The sequence below is a fragment of the Arachis hypogaea genome, chromosome 3, assembly GCF_003086295.3.
Source record: "Arachis hypogaea cultivar Tifrunner chromosome 3, arahy.Tifrunner.gnm2.J5K5, whole genome shotgun sequence".
NCBI lineage: Eukaryota > Viridiplantae > Streptophyta > Magnoliopsida > Fabales > Fabaceae > Arachis > Arachis hypogaea.
This window is the reverse complement of record NC_092038.1, coordinates 34197990-34214108: the sequence shown is the minus strand read 5'-3', so window position 1 is coordinate 34214108 and position 16119 is coordinate 34197990. Positions and strand designations below refer to the sequence as shown.

General features: G+C 32.3%; 2 protein-coding genes and 1 pseudogene across 2 annotated transcripts; 2 read left to right on the top strand and 1 right to left on the bottom strand.

Annotated features, from left to right (window-relative positions):
• Positions 1–4095: 4095 nt before the first annotated feature.
• Positions 4096–6549, top strand: LOC112790222 (uncharacterized; annotated as a pseudogene).
• On the bottom strand, positions 6110–9730 carry LOC112790223 (annexin D8). The gene is made up of 6 exons (XM_025832523.2): positions 9658–9730; positions 9404–9549; positions 8067–8288; positions 7748–7960; positions 6942–7031; positions 6110–6857 (listed from the first exon to the last, which is right to left on the bottom strand). Exons 1-6 carry the CDS (start codon positions 9728–9730, stop codon positions 6651–6653), a joined length of 951 nt encoding a protein of 316 aa, XP_025688308.2. The 3' UTR covers positions 6110–6650.
• A 445-nt stretch (positions 9731–10175) lies between these two features.
• On the top strand, positions 10176–15235 carry LOC112790221 (suppressor of mec-8 and unc-52 protein homolog 2). Its single transcript, XM_025832522.3, has 11 exons — positions 10176–10523; positions 10964–11101; positions 11249–11298; positions 11655–11769; positions 11905–11953; positions 12116–12205; positions 12814–12882; positions 12981–13104; positions 13568–13923; positions 14051–14434; positions 14671–15235. The coding sequence occupies exons 1-11, from the start codon at positions 10471–10473 to the stop codon at positions 14950–14952; spliced, it is 1710 nt and encodes a 569-aa protein (XP_025688307.1). The 5' UTR covers positions 10176–10470; the 3' UTR covers positions 14953–15235.
• The last annotated feature ends 884 nt before the right edge of the window (positions 15236–16119 follow it).

The window sequence follows — 16119 nt, the reverse complement described above, 5'->3', positions numbered from 1 at the left end:
TTACCCACCACAGTTTATATAAAAACTAAAACAGGATATACACGTAAAGAACTTCCAATTGTTGTATTTAGATAAAGCTTTCCCTTTTTTATTTTATATGAACATTGCCCTTTAAAAAATATCTCAAGTCTAATAGAAATTTAACCAAAACCAACTAATTTTAGCCGTATCAATCATGAATATCAACATATATACTTATTATTCATATATTTGATGTATGTATTGTTATTTGTAGATTTTATTTTTTAAAAGATATTTTATTAATTAATTTAAATAATAAAATGTATATTTTATATCAAATCATATTAAGATTAATACACAATACAGAAAATTAATTGACCGCCCTAAGAGGGCTGAGAGGAATATTTAAGACCAATCATTTGAAAAATGAATTCTTATAATTAGGTTTGTTAAATGGATCAAAGTTGAATTAGGTCCAACATTTTAATCATGTTAGGTTAAATTTTTTTTTTTGGTGACTATCATGTTAGGTTAATTAGTTATACATCGAATATTCATAAGTCTATAAATATAAAGTTTGTCCTTTTTTTTTTTGGACAAGGATATAAAATTTGTCTGTCTTAATGAAAATTCGTTGAGCTAAATAGATGGCTCATTTTTTAGATTTTTTATTTATTTGGTAAAAAAATAATAATTTTATTTGAAAACACAAAATACGTTATATTTTAGGTAAAAAATAATAATAAAATATTACCTGTATGGTGTATTTTATTGGGTTTGGGTTGTTTTTCTTTTAAAAAAATAGTATTTTTAAGAAAAAAAAATTAACAGGCTATCCGATTTTATTAGAGTTAAACGATATGACTTATTTAATTGTTCATGTCTACGTCTCTAATTTTAAAATATAAAACTCGTATATTTTAAGGCACATTAACGGACCAATTTTATGGGTTTTGTCCATTTTAACTGTTCTATCTACAATACTTTATTTCTATAATTATTGATATAATTGATAAAAAATAAATTTTAATTTTACGAAAATAAAAATTTAACTTTATTTATAATTTAAAAGTCACTCCTTGAATAGGTTATTCATAAATTAATTTCTATACAAAAGAATATAAAAATATATTGTGATTTTAATAAGAAAATAATTAATATTCATTAATATCCAAATTACATCTTTTTTTTTTAATAATGTTACACATTTAAATTTTTTTATGAACCAAGTCAAACTAAGTTAAACAATAAGACTTGAAATAATGTTAGTTATAACTGACTTTTTTATTATGTTAATTAGACTTAGACCAATAATTTAGTAAAGTTTAGTTAATAAAAAAATTTGAATGTGTAGTATTTTTTTTTTTGACATATATAATGAATATAAAATCCACCATGATCAAAGTCATCTATTGATGACAACTCCCATTTCTTTCTTCAAAATCATGAACTACAGTTAACCCCACAAAAAAAGAGATCATTAGCAGCTGATCCATATATTATTATTATTATTCCTTGAAATACATATATAATGGCTCTTACTTGTCAATCAATTAATAGGAGAAGGCAACCCCATATATCTGCAAAAGCACCAATTGGACTTTATTTTATTTTTCCTTAGCTTGTCTAGGGAAGTGACTTCATTATTTTGTAAGGAGAGTGAGAATGGAATTCACTAAAGTTCATGGATTTGACAAGACCAAAGCCAATAACTTATCTAGAGCAAAATAAAAGTTGTCTCCATTATGAATTGGAGATATGTGGCTTGAGTTGAAGGTGTTGACGCATAAAATGTCACATTTTAGACACAAGATAGAGTAGCACCTTCACCATATAACCGCTAATCATATAATGCATTTGACATTAACATGCACATGTGTCTATATATTGCAATTGCATGAAGCCATGAAGAATGTTTATGTTTAAATTTCCAATGATAATTTCTTTTGTAAATAGGTTCATGTTATATTATCACAAATATAGAAAAATAAGTAGGTTCTTAGGAATAACCAAAATAATTATTTTGATAGAGCTATATATGGTAATTAATTTGTAAAAGAAAAGTGTATGTTTAATAATTTTTAAAAAGTCAACAAGTGTGTCAATTATATATATATATAATTTTTTAGTTCCTTATATTTCACCTTATGATGATTTCTCAAACTTGGATCCAAACAGTGACATAGCTGAGAAACGACTTATTGGGGTTCTTCATGAATTGCTTTCACTTTTTGTTGAACATTCTGCAGAGAGGAAGAAGCTCTTTTGCCTCAAAAAGTATTTTGGGTTGCCACAGAAAATGCACAGAGCATTTGAGCGGCATCTTCATATGTTTTATCTATCTTTTAGGAACAACACTTATTCAGTTATTCTTAAGGAGTAGTTCAAAACAGGATTTAGATTCAGATAATGTTGATAAAGAGGAGCATGAGATTGTAGCTTGCTCTGCGGAACAGGTTGTATGAAAATTTAAAAATTTATTATGGGAAAAAGAAAAACAGATCAAACGCCACACTGTTTTTTACTGAATGAGAATGAAATGGCCTATTAGCTATTTCAATATGGATTAGTGGCAGATTTAGTTGTATTATTATTATCCTAAGATATTTTCAGTTCCGTATCTATTTATTAGAAAAAATATTATCACTCATGTGATTAGTGTTAAGTGACAATCTGATTAATTATATTTGATTCTTTAGCATTGCACTTTGGGATCTCAAATGTTTTACACAGCATCTCAGTTATTGGTGAGAAAAACCCAATTTGCAGTCAAAGTTACTTTGTCATCACCTTAGAATATTAATGAAGAAAAAAATCCTTGAATATTAGTAGTTTTTCTTTTAATTAAAATGAAATTTTCAACAGCAAATGAAATATAAAATATTCGATTTAGATTCTAAATTTTAAATTTTTACTTGAGAAGATAAAATGTGATGTCTCACTATTAAATAATTTTTCTCATATTTTTTTTTTAAATTTGAATCCTTTAAATTTAAAATTTTCACTTTAGAAGATAAAATAAAATCTCTCATCATTAAATACTTTCTTTTTCATATTTTTTTAGTCCTACTTATGAAATAAATGATAATAGATCATATTTTATTTTTTAAAATAAAATTTAGAATTTAAAAATTTAAATTTATTTTTTTATCTCATTTATAAAATAAATAATGAGATATTACACTTTTCTTTCTAAAGTAAAATTCAAATTCAAAATATTCATGATTTGTCATATCTTTGGACCCGGGCCAAAAACCTAACCCAGACTCAAAGACAGAAGCTCCAAGCCCCAACTACGTTTCCCTCGCCACCTGCGCGTGAGACCTGAAACCACCTTGGTTGAACCATGGTTCCAGGACCCCTTTGAGTACATGTTTCAAAAGTGGTTCGGGTACCGTTTACTCTGCTGCTCAAAAGTCTTGATGAGGGATGATTTAAACTCTGCATTTCCTTTTTTACCCTTTCTTGGCACCCATGTTATTCCACATCAAACAGCGTCCAAATGTCTTCCAAGATAGCTCCTCTGGATTTCACTGCTTGTGTAAGATTCAAACTATCACATTTTCTAACTGAGAGTTTTTTTGCCAAGATAAGAGCCTTTCTGGTCCTGCTAAGACCCTTCCAGTATGATCTCTCAAGACAGCTGCCATAGCACATCCACTCTTATTCTAATTCTATATGTAATATTGTGATGATTTTATTTTTTTTGGACAGGACAGGTAATATTGTGATGATTAAGAGAGAGAAAAGAAGAAGATGAAATAAAATGTGTTTTGGATCTAAAAATCCTAAGAAAAAAAAGGTTGGGCATGTTGGGCTGGTCTGAAAAGCCCAAAATAGCCCAGGTTCACCCTAATTCCCACACCTTCCCTCACTCAATGCCACCTTGTTTGTTTCCGTTCAGCCTTCAAACCCCAAAAACCTCGGTAAAGATGCATGGTTATGAAAATCGGACCCTACCGGTCGGTCGAACCGGTACAACTAGAACCGAAAATACAAGCGGTGCGATCTTCTATCTATAACCGCTCGAAAAAAAATCGCTGAAAAACTATCGAACCGACCAAGAATTGGCCGGTTGGACCGGACTGGAACCGGCCGGTTCGAATAAAACGAATCCAGTGATCCACACGTGATCCAAACCCAAACCCCCCCCCCTTCCCCCGATCATTCATTCATTCATGCACTGGAGAACTCTGAATCAAAGAAGCCCTAGCCGGCTAGCCCTCCATCGTCGCCGCCTAACCCAGGTCCTCAGCGCCGCCGCTGCTTTCTCTTCCCCGTGTCGTTTTCATCTTCGCTGGTACATCGTTTTCATCTTCCTCTTCCCCAGGTGGCTCGGCACGTCGTTTTCATCTTCGCTGTCTTCTCGGCACGGAACCCAGGTTAGTGGCCCTGCTTTCAATTCTTCGCCTCCACTTCTTCCTTTTAATTTCTGAACGTTCGGTCTTCTTCTTCGTTTGAAGTTCTTAAATTGTTCAATTTTTGTTCCATTTTTTTTGTAATGTTTTGTAAATTGTAATGTCAACTGCTGATGGATCTGTCTTGTATTTGCTGGTTCCTGATGGCTGTAAATTTTTTTTTCAAATTTACTGATGGCTCGATGGTTCATTAGTCTGTTGCTTTCAATTCTTTGCGCTGTTACTGATGGCTCGATGGCTCTGTTAGTTGCTGATGGCTCTTAATTTTTTTTGTTCAAATTTATTGATGGCTTTGTTTGTAGTTGCTGGTTTTGCTGGGTGAAGGTTTAGTGTTTTGTGATTATTGGGTAATGTTTTCGTTTAGTGTTCTCTCTTTTCTAGATTTCCCTTCTCCCTGTATTTCTGCATGTTGCTGAATTGGTAATCAATAAATTTTCCTTTTTGCTGTAAATCGGAACTTTACTAGGATTTGTTAAATTTGTTGCTGTAACTTGAATTTGTAGCTTCCCAGTGACAGAATCAGAACAGATTGCTCAGTCAGTGCTTGATTGATTGGCTTTGCTCACTGATTGTATTTGATGATAAATTTTAAATTGATAACTTTTAAATTTTAAATTTGCACTGCCTATGTTACTGATTCACTGTTCTTTCTGTGCTTTTTGTTGTTGTTAATCATTGTGATGAGCTTTGTTAAAATTTGCACTGCCTATATTACTAAGTGTTCCTGTAGTGCTTTTTGTTGTTGTTAATCATTGTGATGAACTTTGTTAAAATTTGCACTGCCTATGTTACTGATTCACGGATTCATCCCTCTCGTCATTATCATTGGCATGAACTCCTAACCAAAACCCCAACTCTCTGGATAAAATTGTAACGAAAGCTGATTGGGACTTTTTCTTCTTCTTAAGGTATGAATCAGAATGATGAGGCCAAGTTGTGAATACACAAGTGTCAACGGACTATAATATATATTGAGTTTGTGACATTAGAAGGGTGTAGTAATAACAATAATGGAGTCATGTTATTTGAATAGTGAGGTTTAACATTTAAACTCTCAGCTTCTCAGCCCTGTTTGATTCTTCATCTCAGGCAATTGAATCGAATCAACCAGGCCTTCCTTTCCTTTTTCTTTTAGTTGATTCTTAATTTTTCTAATATATGTAGCTTTCTGAATCAAGTGGATCAGATTATGTAGTTTTCTTGATTTGGGATATTTTCGGAGACGCATTAGAAGAGCTATTTTATTATTATGTTTGCTATAATAATATTCACATGTTCTGTATGCTTGTGATTGTTTCGGTGTTTACATTTTCTTTCCAAGTCACTTGCTGTGGTTGTTCTTTGAGTTAAGGCTTTGTATGTGTGTGTGAGAATATGTGATAATGTTGAATGCTGTTGCATCTAATAGGATTTCTTGGAGTACCCTCATCTAAAACGGTTTGATGACGGTCCGATTTTCAGAACCTTGTAAAGATGTCACACAGCTTGAGGTCCCTCAGAAGGCTCTTCACTCTCACCCCCAAACCCTCCTCCTCCGTCATCTCCACGTGCCGCCACGTCTCCACGGAGACACGCTCCGAGAAGCTGGAGCGGATTGCCGACAATCTCCTCCTCCTCGACAGGCTTGAGCGCCACGACTTCTCCGGAGGCTCAAATTGGGCCTCGACCGATTCGCTGGCCCAGCCGCGGATCTCGGCCCAGTTGGCCCAGCATCAGGTGCTGGTAGTGCGGGGGCGGATGCTAGTGCGGGAGCCGCGGCGGAGGAGAAGACGGTGTTCGATATAAAGCTGGAGAAATACGACGCCACATCGAAGATAAAGATCATAAAGGAAGTTAGGGCTTTCACCGATTTGGGGCTTAAGGAAGCGAAGGATTTGGTCGAGAAGGTTCCTTGCGTCTTGAAGAAGGGTTTCACTAAGGACGAAGCTGATCCCATTCTCCAGAAGCTCAAAGATTTGGGTGCCACTGTTGTATTGGATTGATTCCCAATTCTTTTTTTTCTTTTTGGTTGTAGAATCATTCATCACTTGCCTCCATAGCTTCATTTTCATTGAAAGGTGATGATAATGTGATTTTTAGTTCTCAAATACAAAAGTTATATGAACATAATAAGGACTTAGAACGATAATGAATAATTTTCACTATAACAGTAAAAGGAAACATAAACCAACCATGGTCTAAGTTTAAGAGAGTTTATTAGTTTATAACTTATTGTTATTATTTTCTGAAACATATCAGAAATTTTTTCTCAATATTAAATCTGTGGTGAATTCAGGTACGGCCTAACAAAGCAAGAAGAAAATTCTTGTAATCTCCATCTGCTGATATGTTGTTAGTTACAAAATCTTCAAGGGTGACATTGTTCCTCTTAAAATAGAGATCCTTTATTTCTTTTAGATCCTCCTCTGCACGGGTGATTATAACTCGGCTAACACCATCATCATCAACTCCCAACTCATTCTTGGCATTGCGTAACACCTAAATAAAAGTCATTGTATCACATCTTAAGTTAAATAAAGGTTATTGAGCCAAAAGTAATTAATTAATGAGTTTAGTAATTACCTTGGCAAAGTATCTTTGGGGGTACTTAATGCAACGAATAGTTGTTCTCAGTGCATCTAAGTATTCATCACTTGGACTGGCTACAAATCCCTACAATTACCAAATGACACACCATTGTCTTAACTTCATAATACAAATTCAAATAATAAGGTTATCCAATCACTCATATATAATAATTTATACTGAACCTCAGCATAGTATTTCGATTTGTTAATGATGTTGATTAATGAAATTGCATTTCCATTATATCCTCATTCTACTCTCATTTGAAGCTTTGTCTATTATAACTAAACTAGATATCATTGATTAATTGTGTGGACTGAAAAATTTAGATATGGAAGAGCCATAGTGTATATAGTATATACCATAAAATAGTTCTCACAGTGTGATTTACACATATATGAAAACATGCAATTCAATGAGGATGAAAGTTTTTGTGGGAGAGGGGTGAAAAGCCTTTTCAGTAGGAGTGAAAATCCCTGTGAATTGCAAGGAGATTTTAATGAATTTAAACATTATAACACACAGAGTAACACTTTTGTGAAAAAGAGTTTATCAAAATTTTCTTCATTTTTTATTCCCATCAAAAAGTTTTTTTCACCTCACCGAAATGCCCTAATCTATAATATTAATATTTCACCTTTCTAGTTCACATTTGTACAATACACCAATATAAGATCCATTTTAAAAAATAATGTAATTTTGTGTCGTTGTCCCCATTGTTTTTGTGTCAAACCCCACATAACCTAAATTATTTTCCTTGTGCTATATTTGAAGAACAGAGTAACAACTAAAGCTAACATTACCTTGGTGATTGTTGAGCCATAAATGTTCCTAAAGGAATTGAAAGTGACACACAGCTGCTTCTTACTTCTTGTGCTTAAGATTCTAATGATTTCATCATTGCTAAAATCCTTCTTTTCAATTATTTGATGAATAATATTTGCTTCTGAAATAGCCACACTCTCATCAATCACATGTCCCTCATACCTGTAAGTGCTTACTATTGCAACCAACAACTGCATGAAAAAATCATAATTGTTAGTGTAAAAAAAGAACACAAAAAGGTGAATGGCTTTAAATATTCATATTCATATTCAAGATAAAGAATAGTAGTTCACATACTCTCCTAATGTCACTAAATGTGTGAGAGGCCACATCTTCTTCAAGAGAGTGTTTGTATAGAAACTGGTATGAACGCTTTATAGCCAAAAGCTCTTCTGAAGTTCTAGTGCAACCAATTTCAATAATTATTTTATAATAATTTGGTGTTGCTTTCTCCAATGCTTCTTTAGCATATGCAGCATCTCTTTCAGCTGGTTCCATTGTCCAATAGCATAAACTTCTCTGCTTACAAACTTTGAACTCAGCTCAAATTACCATATGGTAAATTCTTTTAGTGTGTGTTTGGATTAAAAATTGCAAATGGGAGTTTGTATAACCGGTGTTAAACGTAATTTATGTTTAGTAATTTTGTATCAAAGTAGATTATAGTAAAATAAATATTGTTTGGATTACATTATTCAAAATTACGGTTAAATAAAAATTACTAAAAATAGACATGAATTTATATCATTTAAAATCATATTATTTTAACATTGTTTCACTATTTTTTTTTTTTTGAAAACAACCTAAATTTATATGTTGAAGTTTAGTACTTTTTAAGTCATAATTTTTTTAGTACTCTTCTTTAATACTCTTTTTTTATTTAATTAATTTTTCTACTGAAATCAATAACTTATATTATAAAAAATAATAATAGTAAATAAAATATATATTAATTTAAGAATGCATAGTAAAAATTGTATAAAGTTCTATAAAAAAATATATATCAATAAAAATGATTAAAAAATTTATATGAACAATAAATACTAAAACTTTTATTAAAAATACAATAACATAAATTAATGTTTGCATTTAGAGAAAAAAAAGTTTGCCAAACAAAAAATCCTGATGTTTAAAAAGATTGAATATGCTTCTTGTGTTTTTAATACTAAACCAAACACACCCTTATTTATTATTTGATATAGTTTATTTTTATAATATAACCAAATTATCATAAAAAAAAATTGGATTAGTAATCATTGAAGAATGAGTTAACATTAAGATTATACTAATTTATTTTAGAATTTATATATAGGACACTTAATACCTTTATAAATATTAGTGTATCAATAAGTATGTTTTTTTATGGATCCTCTCTTTTATTTATTAAATGTGCGTATAAGTAATAAAAGTGGAATTAGTTGAGATGGAAAGTAATAATTTACAAAGAAATTTTGGGTTTAAATCTTGAAAATAGTAAAAAAAAAAAAAAACCTATAGATTAAAAATAATAAAAGATATTTTAGATCCTTTACTATCATTATATAGAATATAGATATAGAAGTATAGACATTACCTTTAATTCTGGCAAGAAAATTTAAGGATGATTCCTAGTACAAAGTGTAAGATTGTATTACCTCAAATTTTCCTGAAACTTCACACTTAAGTTGTTGGATAAGATCTTGGTGATAAAGATCTAAATAAGCCTGCCTAAGAAGTTTTCTTTGTGCTTCATTTCGATGTGCTAATATGGATATTAGGGCTCTCTCATCAGTCCCTAATCCTATGTATATTATACAAAATAAAATAAGCATTGTAATAATTATTAGATTTTATATGTATTTTGCAACAATTGATATTTTGAAAGAATAGAATTGCAAAATGATGAAACCTTTGCATGCCCTCTTGATAGTTTCAGCATCTTCAATTGGAGAAGAATCTTTGGGAGCAACAAGAGTAGCCATTTGATTTGTTTCTTATCTTTGTTCAATGCCAAGATTTGTGTGAAATGGTTAAGTTCCCATTTCTTCATTTTATAGGAGAGAAAGCTATAAAGCTGTTTCAGAATATTAAAGTAACATTCTTAATAACCGGACATGTTAAGGTTTTATCCTCTCATTCAATTAAGAAATTAACCGAAGCAAATGTTACTCCAAAAGGAAGTTTTTTTTTAATAAATAATGATAACGGAATTAGTATTAAACAATGTTAATGTAGTGAAACAATGAACCAAGTGCATTATACTATTCTTGATATGCAATTGCAACTTTAAATACCACTTTAAAATTTAACTAAAAAAAATTAAAAATTTAAAAAAATTAAAATTTGAGTATTTTTAAAATTATAAAAATAAAAAATATGAGTAACTTTTGTAATTATAAATAATTGTTAACTGATACATCAACGTTTAATCTTAACGTTAGATAACTCAATTGATAATTTTTCATTTTTATCAAAATTAATCCTCTCAGTTTTTTTTTTGTCGATAACATTTTTATCAGGGTCTAAATCTTTTCATTACTAAATTACTACTGAATCTGTTAGTCTGTCTATAGGAAGGACATAATCGTAATTTAAGTTTGCTCCAAAAAACTTCACGATTCTTTTTGGTTCAGCTTCAAGCGCAAAACCCTAACCACGGAGTTTTCGAACGAATCGGGAATTTCAGCTTGATTTCAACCCCGGACAAAATCACACTACACCAATGACTATGACTGCTTCGAAGAAGAATTACAAAGAGAAACCTATACGTCGCAAGTAAGTCATATCCAATTCATGTTTATCGTAAAAAAGGTCTTTTTTTTGGTGTACCATTGTTTTTACTAGCTCTTCCGTGTTTCTGGGCAACATTTTTGCCAATTCTACATTTGTCTTCATTGATTGGTTAATCTTCAGGTATTAGAATATAAGCTTGAAGAAGGTAACTATGCCTTTCCACCGTTTTGATATTTAGGATGATTAGCCCTTGTATGAATGGATTTCCGACATCAATGAAGCTTATTCAGGAACTTATTTACATTTGTTTATTGCAATGATTGCCAAAGATAAAAGGGGAGAATTTTCACTCGATGAATACCTTTATATTTGTAGTTTGACTTATCTTTATTGAGTAGAGTGAACAAAAAATGGAGGGTTGCTTAAAAGTTTGCGTCGTGTATATGATGTGCATACTTACTCTGATACTGGAAGTTGCACAGGGAAGAGAAACAAGAAGAACCAGAAACACCAAAATATAGAGATCGTGCTAAAGAGCGTAGAGAAGATCAAAATCCTGATTATGAGCCTACAGAGCTGGCATTTCACGCTGTTGCTCCTCCTGGTACTGTAGATTTAAGGTGAGTTTTCTACTGTTTATGTTATATTTGTTATCTAATATCACATCATTCATCTTTTAGTTAACTCGGCCAAAATAAGATGAAAAGAAAAAAAAATATGCTACCTGCCATTGCTTAGTCTACTAACAATCTGGTAATGTTTTGAAGGTCAGCTGATGCACACAAATTATCCATTGAAAAGAGCAAGTACCTTGGAGGTTCGCATTCATACTCTTAAATATGATTGAGTTTTGCCATATTTTTCACAAAGAAATTAGTATGATAGTATGTTTTTGATTGTTTTCTCTAAAGCTTTTGATATCTGGATTGTTACAAGGTTCTTTGGAAGTTGAAATGTAGGATTCCAGTGCCATGTGCATCCATGACCTTTCTTTTTCTGTTGTGTTATTTTTGTTTTTTATTATATCGCCCTAGAATAGAGTTTTTGCCTCCACTATTGCAGACATGACCGTAAAGTCAATATATATGTGAACAATATTTAATGTAACTTTTATTGAATATTGACTTACTTATGCTAAAAACAGAACATGTTGCATTTATTGCTTTTGGGCAGGTGATGTGGAGCACACACATTTGGTCAAAGGTTTGGATTATGCATTGCTGAACAAAGTTAGAAGTGAGATTGACAAGAAGCCAGATTCTGTGGATGATGTTGAGGGGAAACCTAGGTAACTTTAGTCCAGAAGTGTCAGTGATAGTGATCATTTTATTGTAAATCTGTCAATTAAAACATTATTAATTATTATTTGGTTTTATTTTTTAATGAATCTAAGTTTTACTACCTGCTTTTGATTTGCCAACAGAGCATCTAAGGAAGACCAACAAGTCTCAATTCGCACATCAACTGCAAAGGTTCTTTACTTTTGTTGAATATTTACTGACAATATGAACTAAGCTTTTCCCCCTCCTATTTTTATCAGTTTGAATGTGAAGTTTGTGCTCCAATTCATGAATTATTGTTGCTTGCTTCTATTAATATGTTTCAATTCTTTAATTTTTTTTTCCTCCTTTCAGTCAGTTTATCAGTGGATAGTGAAGCCTCAGACCATCATAAAGACAAATGAAATGTTCCTTCCAGGTCGAATGACATTTATTTTTAACATGGTGAGAATTTCCATGTACTTGATAATTGACGTGGTTTTGTTCTTTATGATATGAGACTCATGGTTATTGTAATTCATGCTTTGTTTGTGCAATTATTTGTTTATCATGCTTGGTGTGGCCATTAGCATGTTTGATTGCAAGTACATGCATATTGGGCAATATACAGCTTTCATCTTGTGTATCCTTGCGGTAGTTGCTTATCTCCTAGTGAATAGGTTCTTTAACCTAGTTTAAGTCAGTATACCATGTGGGGACATTCATTAGACTAAGCATCTTGGCTGTGGATATTACATGTCTCTCTCTGCCTCTTTCTGTTTCTACTCATGTCTCTACGACTGTAGGTTGTCCAATGTAGCATCATATGCATGGACAATCAGATATGGAATGTTTGAGACCTTTAGCTAGCTGTTGCATCCTGATTCACTTTAATTACATATTTTGATAATTATAAACAATAATGGGCGAAAGGTTAAATGGGGTAGCTATATTGACACTTTTAGGTTTACAACTCAAATCGATGGAACGGTTAATATGATCCTTTTCCAGCTTATTTGTTACTCTCTAGAATAGAAGCACTTTTCTGACAGATTCCAGCTTTTGTATGTCAGGAGAGTGGATATGCTCATGATATTCCAACGACCTTGCACCGTAGTAAGGCTGATTGTCCAGTACCGGAGGTTTTTTATCTTGCCGATTCCTCTGTGGCACTTTTTCTCTTCATTTTATAGCTTGCCTAGCATGTGTCGCCTCATGTACATGCCCTTATTTTTCACAGGAAATGGTTACAGTTAGCGTTGATGGATCTGTTCTAGATCGGATTGCTAAAATAATGTCATATCTTCGTCTTGGCTCTTCTGGGAAGGTTTTGAAGAAGAAAAAGAAGGAAAAAGATGCAAAAGGTAATAACTGCAATGAGCAGTTCATCTGGAATTTTTGGATGTTATTGTGTAGAGTATATGCTTTATTGTATCAGGTAATGCAATTTTCATAAAATCTTCTCTTGCAGTATGGTTTACTGAAATTTATCTGACTTTGTTCTAATTATTATGTTACAAACATCATATTATGATGCTGTTCTTAAGGTCCTTTTTTTATCTTTGTATTTGCGAACATTTTTGTTTGTTCAATTGATCGTGCTTATACTTGAGTCGATTATATAAGTTGTATTTAACATACATCAATGGTAAGCAGTTTTATATTTTTTACTTTCCTCCTTGTTCATTTTTAATGTCAGAGAAACTTTCAGGGAGATGTTGGAGAGGGAGGCTGCTACCCTATCTTTTATATAGTCATATATTTCTGATAATTTATTGGAAATTTTAATAGTTAATGTACTCTTGGCACCATCCATTTTGAACACAGGAAAGAATTTGGCTGTTGGTAATGGATATGATGAAGAGAATTCATCAAAGGTTGAAGGTGGGAGGGCAAAGAATCAAACTGAAAGAGAGTTCATCCCACCACCACCACCTCCATCGAAGAAAAGTCATGCTAATTCAGGAGAGAAACAAGGCCCAGCTGTTGCTAGAGCAGAAGATGATGACATCTTTGTTGGTGAGGGTGTGGAGTATGACGTACCTGGCAAAGACTTGAGCCAAAGTCCTCTCTCTGAGGACATGGAAGAGTCTCCTAGGAACAAGGACAAACCTTCATATTTTGCTGAACCTACTTATGGTCCTGTGCCACCTGCTGCACTCCCTCAAGCATGGCAAGAATCGGTAAGTTGGTGAATATAACTGGAAATTTCATGTTTAGTACCTTGTCTTCACCCTAATTTTTAGAGAAACATTAGAGTGTGGCTTTTGAGTTGAGTTTCTGCCCTCATTGATCTGACTCTTGTCTCAGAATGAATATGATGTTATGCAAACACAAGCCTTGGCTGGTGGCTACCAAGGAGAGTGGCAGGAGTACCAGTATGCTGAACAGCTGGCTTACCCTGATCAATACCTTCAGCAAGATATGCAGACTTATGATTTGCAAGCGGGTTTAGATATGCCACAAGATCCGCGTTTTATGACACAAGAAGAGAAAGATCGAGGTTTGGGATCAGTATTTAAGCGAGATGATCAGAGACTTCAACAACTGAGGGAGAAAGATGCCCGAGAAAAAGACCCCAATTTCATTTCTGAGAGTTATTCTGAATGTTACCCCGGGTATCAAGAATATAACCGTGAAATAGTGGATAGTGACGATGAAGATGACTTGTCCAAAATGGATATGGGTGGGAGGGTAAGTAATTGCATTCACAGTTACCTTATTTTCTTCTTATTAAACTGGCTGCAATGTTTTTCATTTATTTTCAAGTATATTATATGTTTTCCTAATTTCAGAAAACTATAAATATGAAAACATATAAATAATGATTATACTAATTTTTATTCTCAAGATGACCCTTTGAGAAGAATCATCATGTTGATAACCTGTTTGTATTAAAAGTGATAATAATGAAAATGTGCATTGAACAGGCAAAGGGTCGACTTCATCGTTGGGACTTTGAGACCGAAGAGGAATGGGCCACTTACAATGAGCAGAAGGAAGCAATGCCAAAGGCTGCATTCCAGTTTGGTGTGAAGATGCAAGATGGCCGGAAGACGCGGAAGCAGAACAAGGACCAGAAGCTCAATAACGAACTGCACAAGATCAATAAGATACTTGCCAGAAAGAAGATGGAAAAGGATATGGACGGTGATGGTGGGGGCCCCCACTATGATGATGAGGTACAACCTGGAAAGAAGCTTCGAATATGAACGAGCCTTCCATTTGTAACCAAAGATGATGAGAATAGAGTCATTTCTGGTTTCTTGCTATAGAAATCTTAGTAGTTAATACTTAGTTTGTGTGAGTTTGAGGTTTTGTTATTCTTGTTTGTCGTCCTTTTTTTTCCCCCTCTCTCCAAAGAGCCAAGATAAGTGCCATCTAATGGGACAAGAATCTACAGAGCTGTAAATTGAAACTAGTTCTAGTATTTACGCCTACAAGTTTCTTCGAAGGAGGATGGAAATGAAGAGTACTGATATATGTGGCTGTCCATTCTGTCATCTGAGAAACAATAATCTTTTATTTTTTGGTTATTATACACTACGCACACACCCTTCACTCACACACACTATGGGTTCTTAAACTACATACAGATATGCCATCTATGCTAGGTTTCTGCTGTGAGAAACCATAATCTAATCATCAAACTCTGTTGTTATATTCTATACCCCTAATAATATCCTTGATAAAATTGCTCTGTCCAAACTTTATCTAAGGTCATTTGTAGGCAATTTCTCCTAAGGAGCTAACAAATATGGTCAGCGAAAAGCAAAGCAAAGTTGAGCAAAATATGTCAACCAAAATGTATGTTTGGGAAATATCTAAAAAGCCCAGAGAAGCTGCTTCTGTAAAAAACAAACACGTTTCCTTAGTTAAAAGACTAAAGATAGATTAGAATGAAAATAATAATTTTAAGCTAAAAATAATAGCCTAATAGCAAGAATAATATTGTAAATGTTATCATTATAAGTTAAAGTTGATTATTCTAAAAGTGTAATGATTTTAGTAATGTTACAGAAAATATTAAATGTTAAATAATATGAACAATTGTTTCATATTTATTTTTGTAATTATAGCATTTTTTTTAAATTCTTTAATATATTTTGAAAAAATTAATTTTGATATAATGACAATATAAAGAATTTTGTACGAGCATTTAATTAGATTCATACATTTAGGATGATATTAAGTTTGAAAATTAGTTATTTTTTTGTAATACAATTGGTTGTATATATAAAATTCTTTTATAATGAGAAAGAATAAAAATTAAATTATATTTTAAATACAATAAATTATCTTGAAACCGTTTTTCCAACTAAGGTATCCACACATAAATTGATTATTATATAATAGATTATTTTAAAAAACAATTATAA

Bases quoted from the DNA above. Each gene is read 5' to 3' on its own strand.
- LOC112790223 (XM_025832523.2), bottom strand. From the start codon at position 9,730: ATGGCTACTCTTGTTGCTCCCAAAGATTCTTCTCCAATTGAAGATGCT. The intron at 7,961-8,066 runs GTATGTGAACTA...TTTTTCATGCAG, and splicing joins CATTTAGTGACATTAGGAGA to TTGTTGGTTGCAATAGTAAG. The intron at 6,858-6,941 runs GTAATTACTAAA...ACTTTTATTTAG, and splicing joins CCCAAAGATACTTTGCCAAG to GTGTTACGCAATGCCAAGAA.
- LOC112790221 (XM_025832522.3), top strand. From the start codon at position 10,471: ATGACTATGACTGCTTCGAAGAAGAATTACAAAGAGAAACCTATACGT. The intron at 11,299-11,654 runs GTTCGCATTCAT...GCTTTTGGGCAG, and splicing joins AAAGAGCAAGTACCTTGGAG to GTGATGTGGAGCACACACAT. The intron at 11,954-12,115 runs GTTCTTTACTTT...TCCTCCTTTCAG, and splicing joins TTCGCACATCAACTGCAAAG to TCAGTTTATCAGTGGATAGT.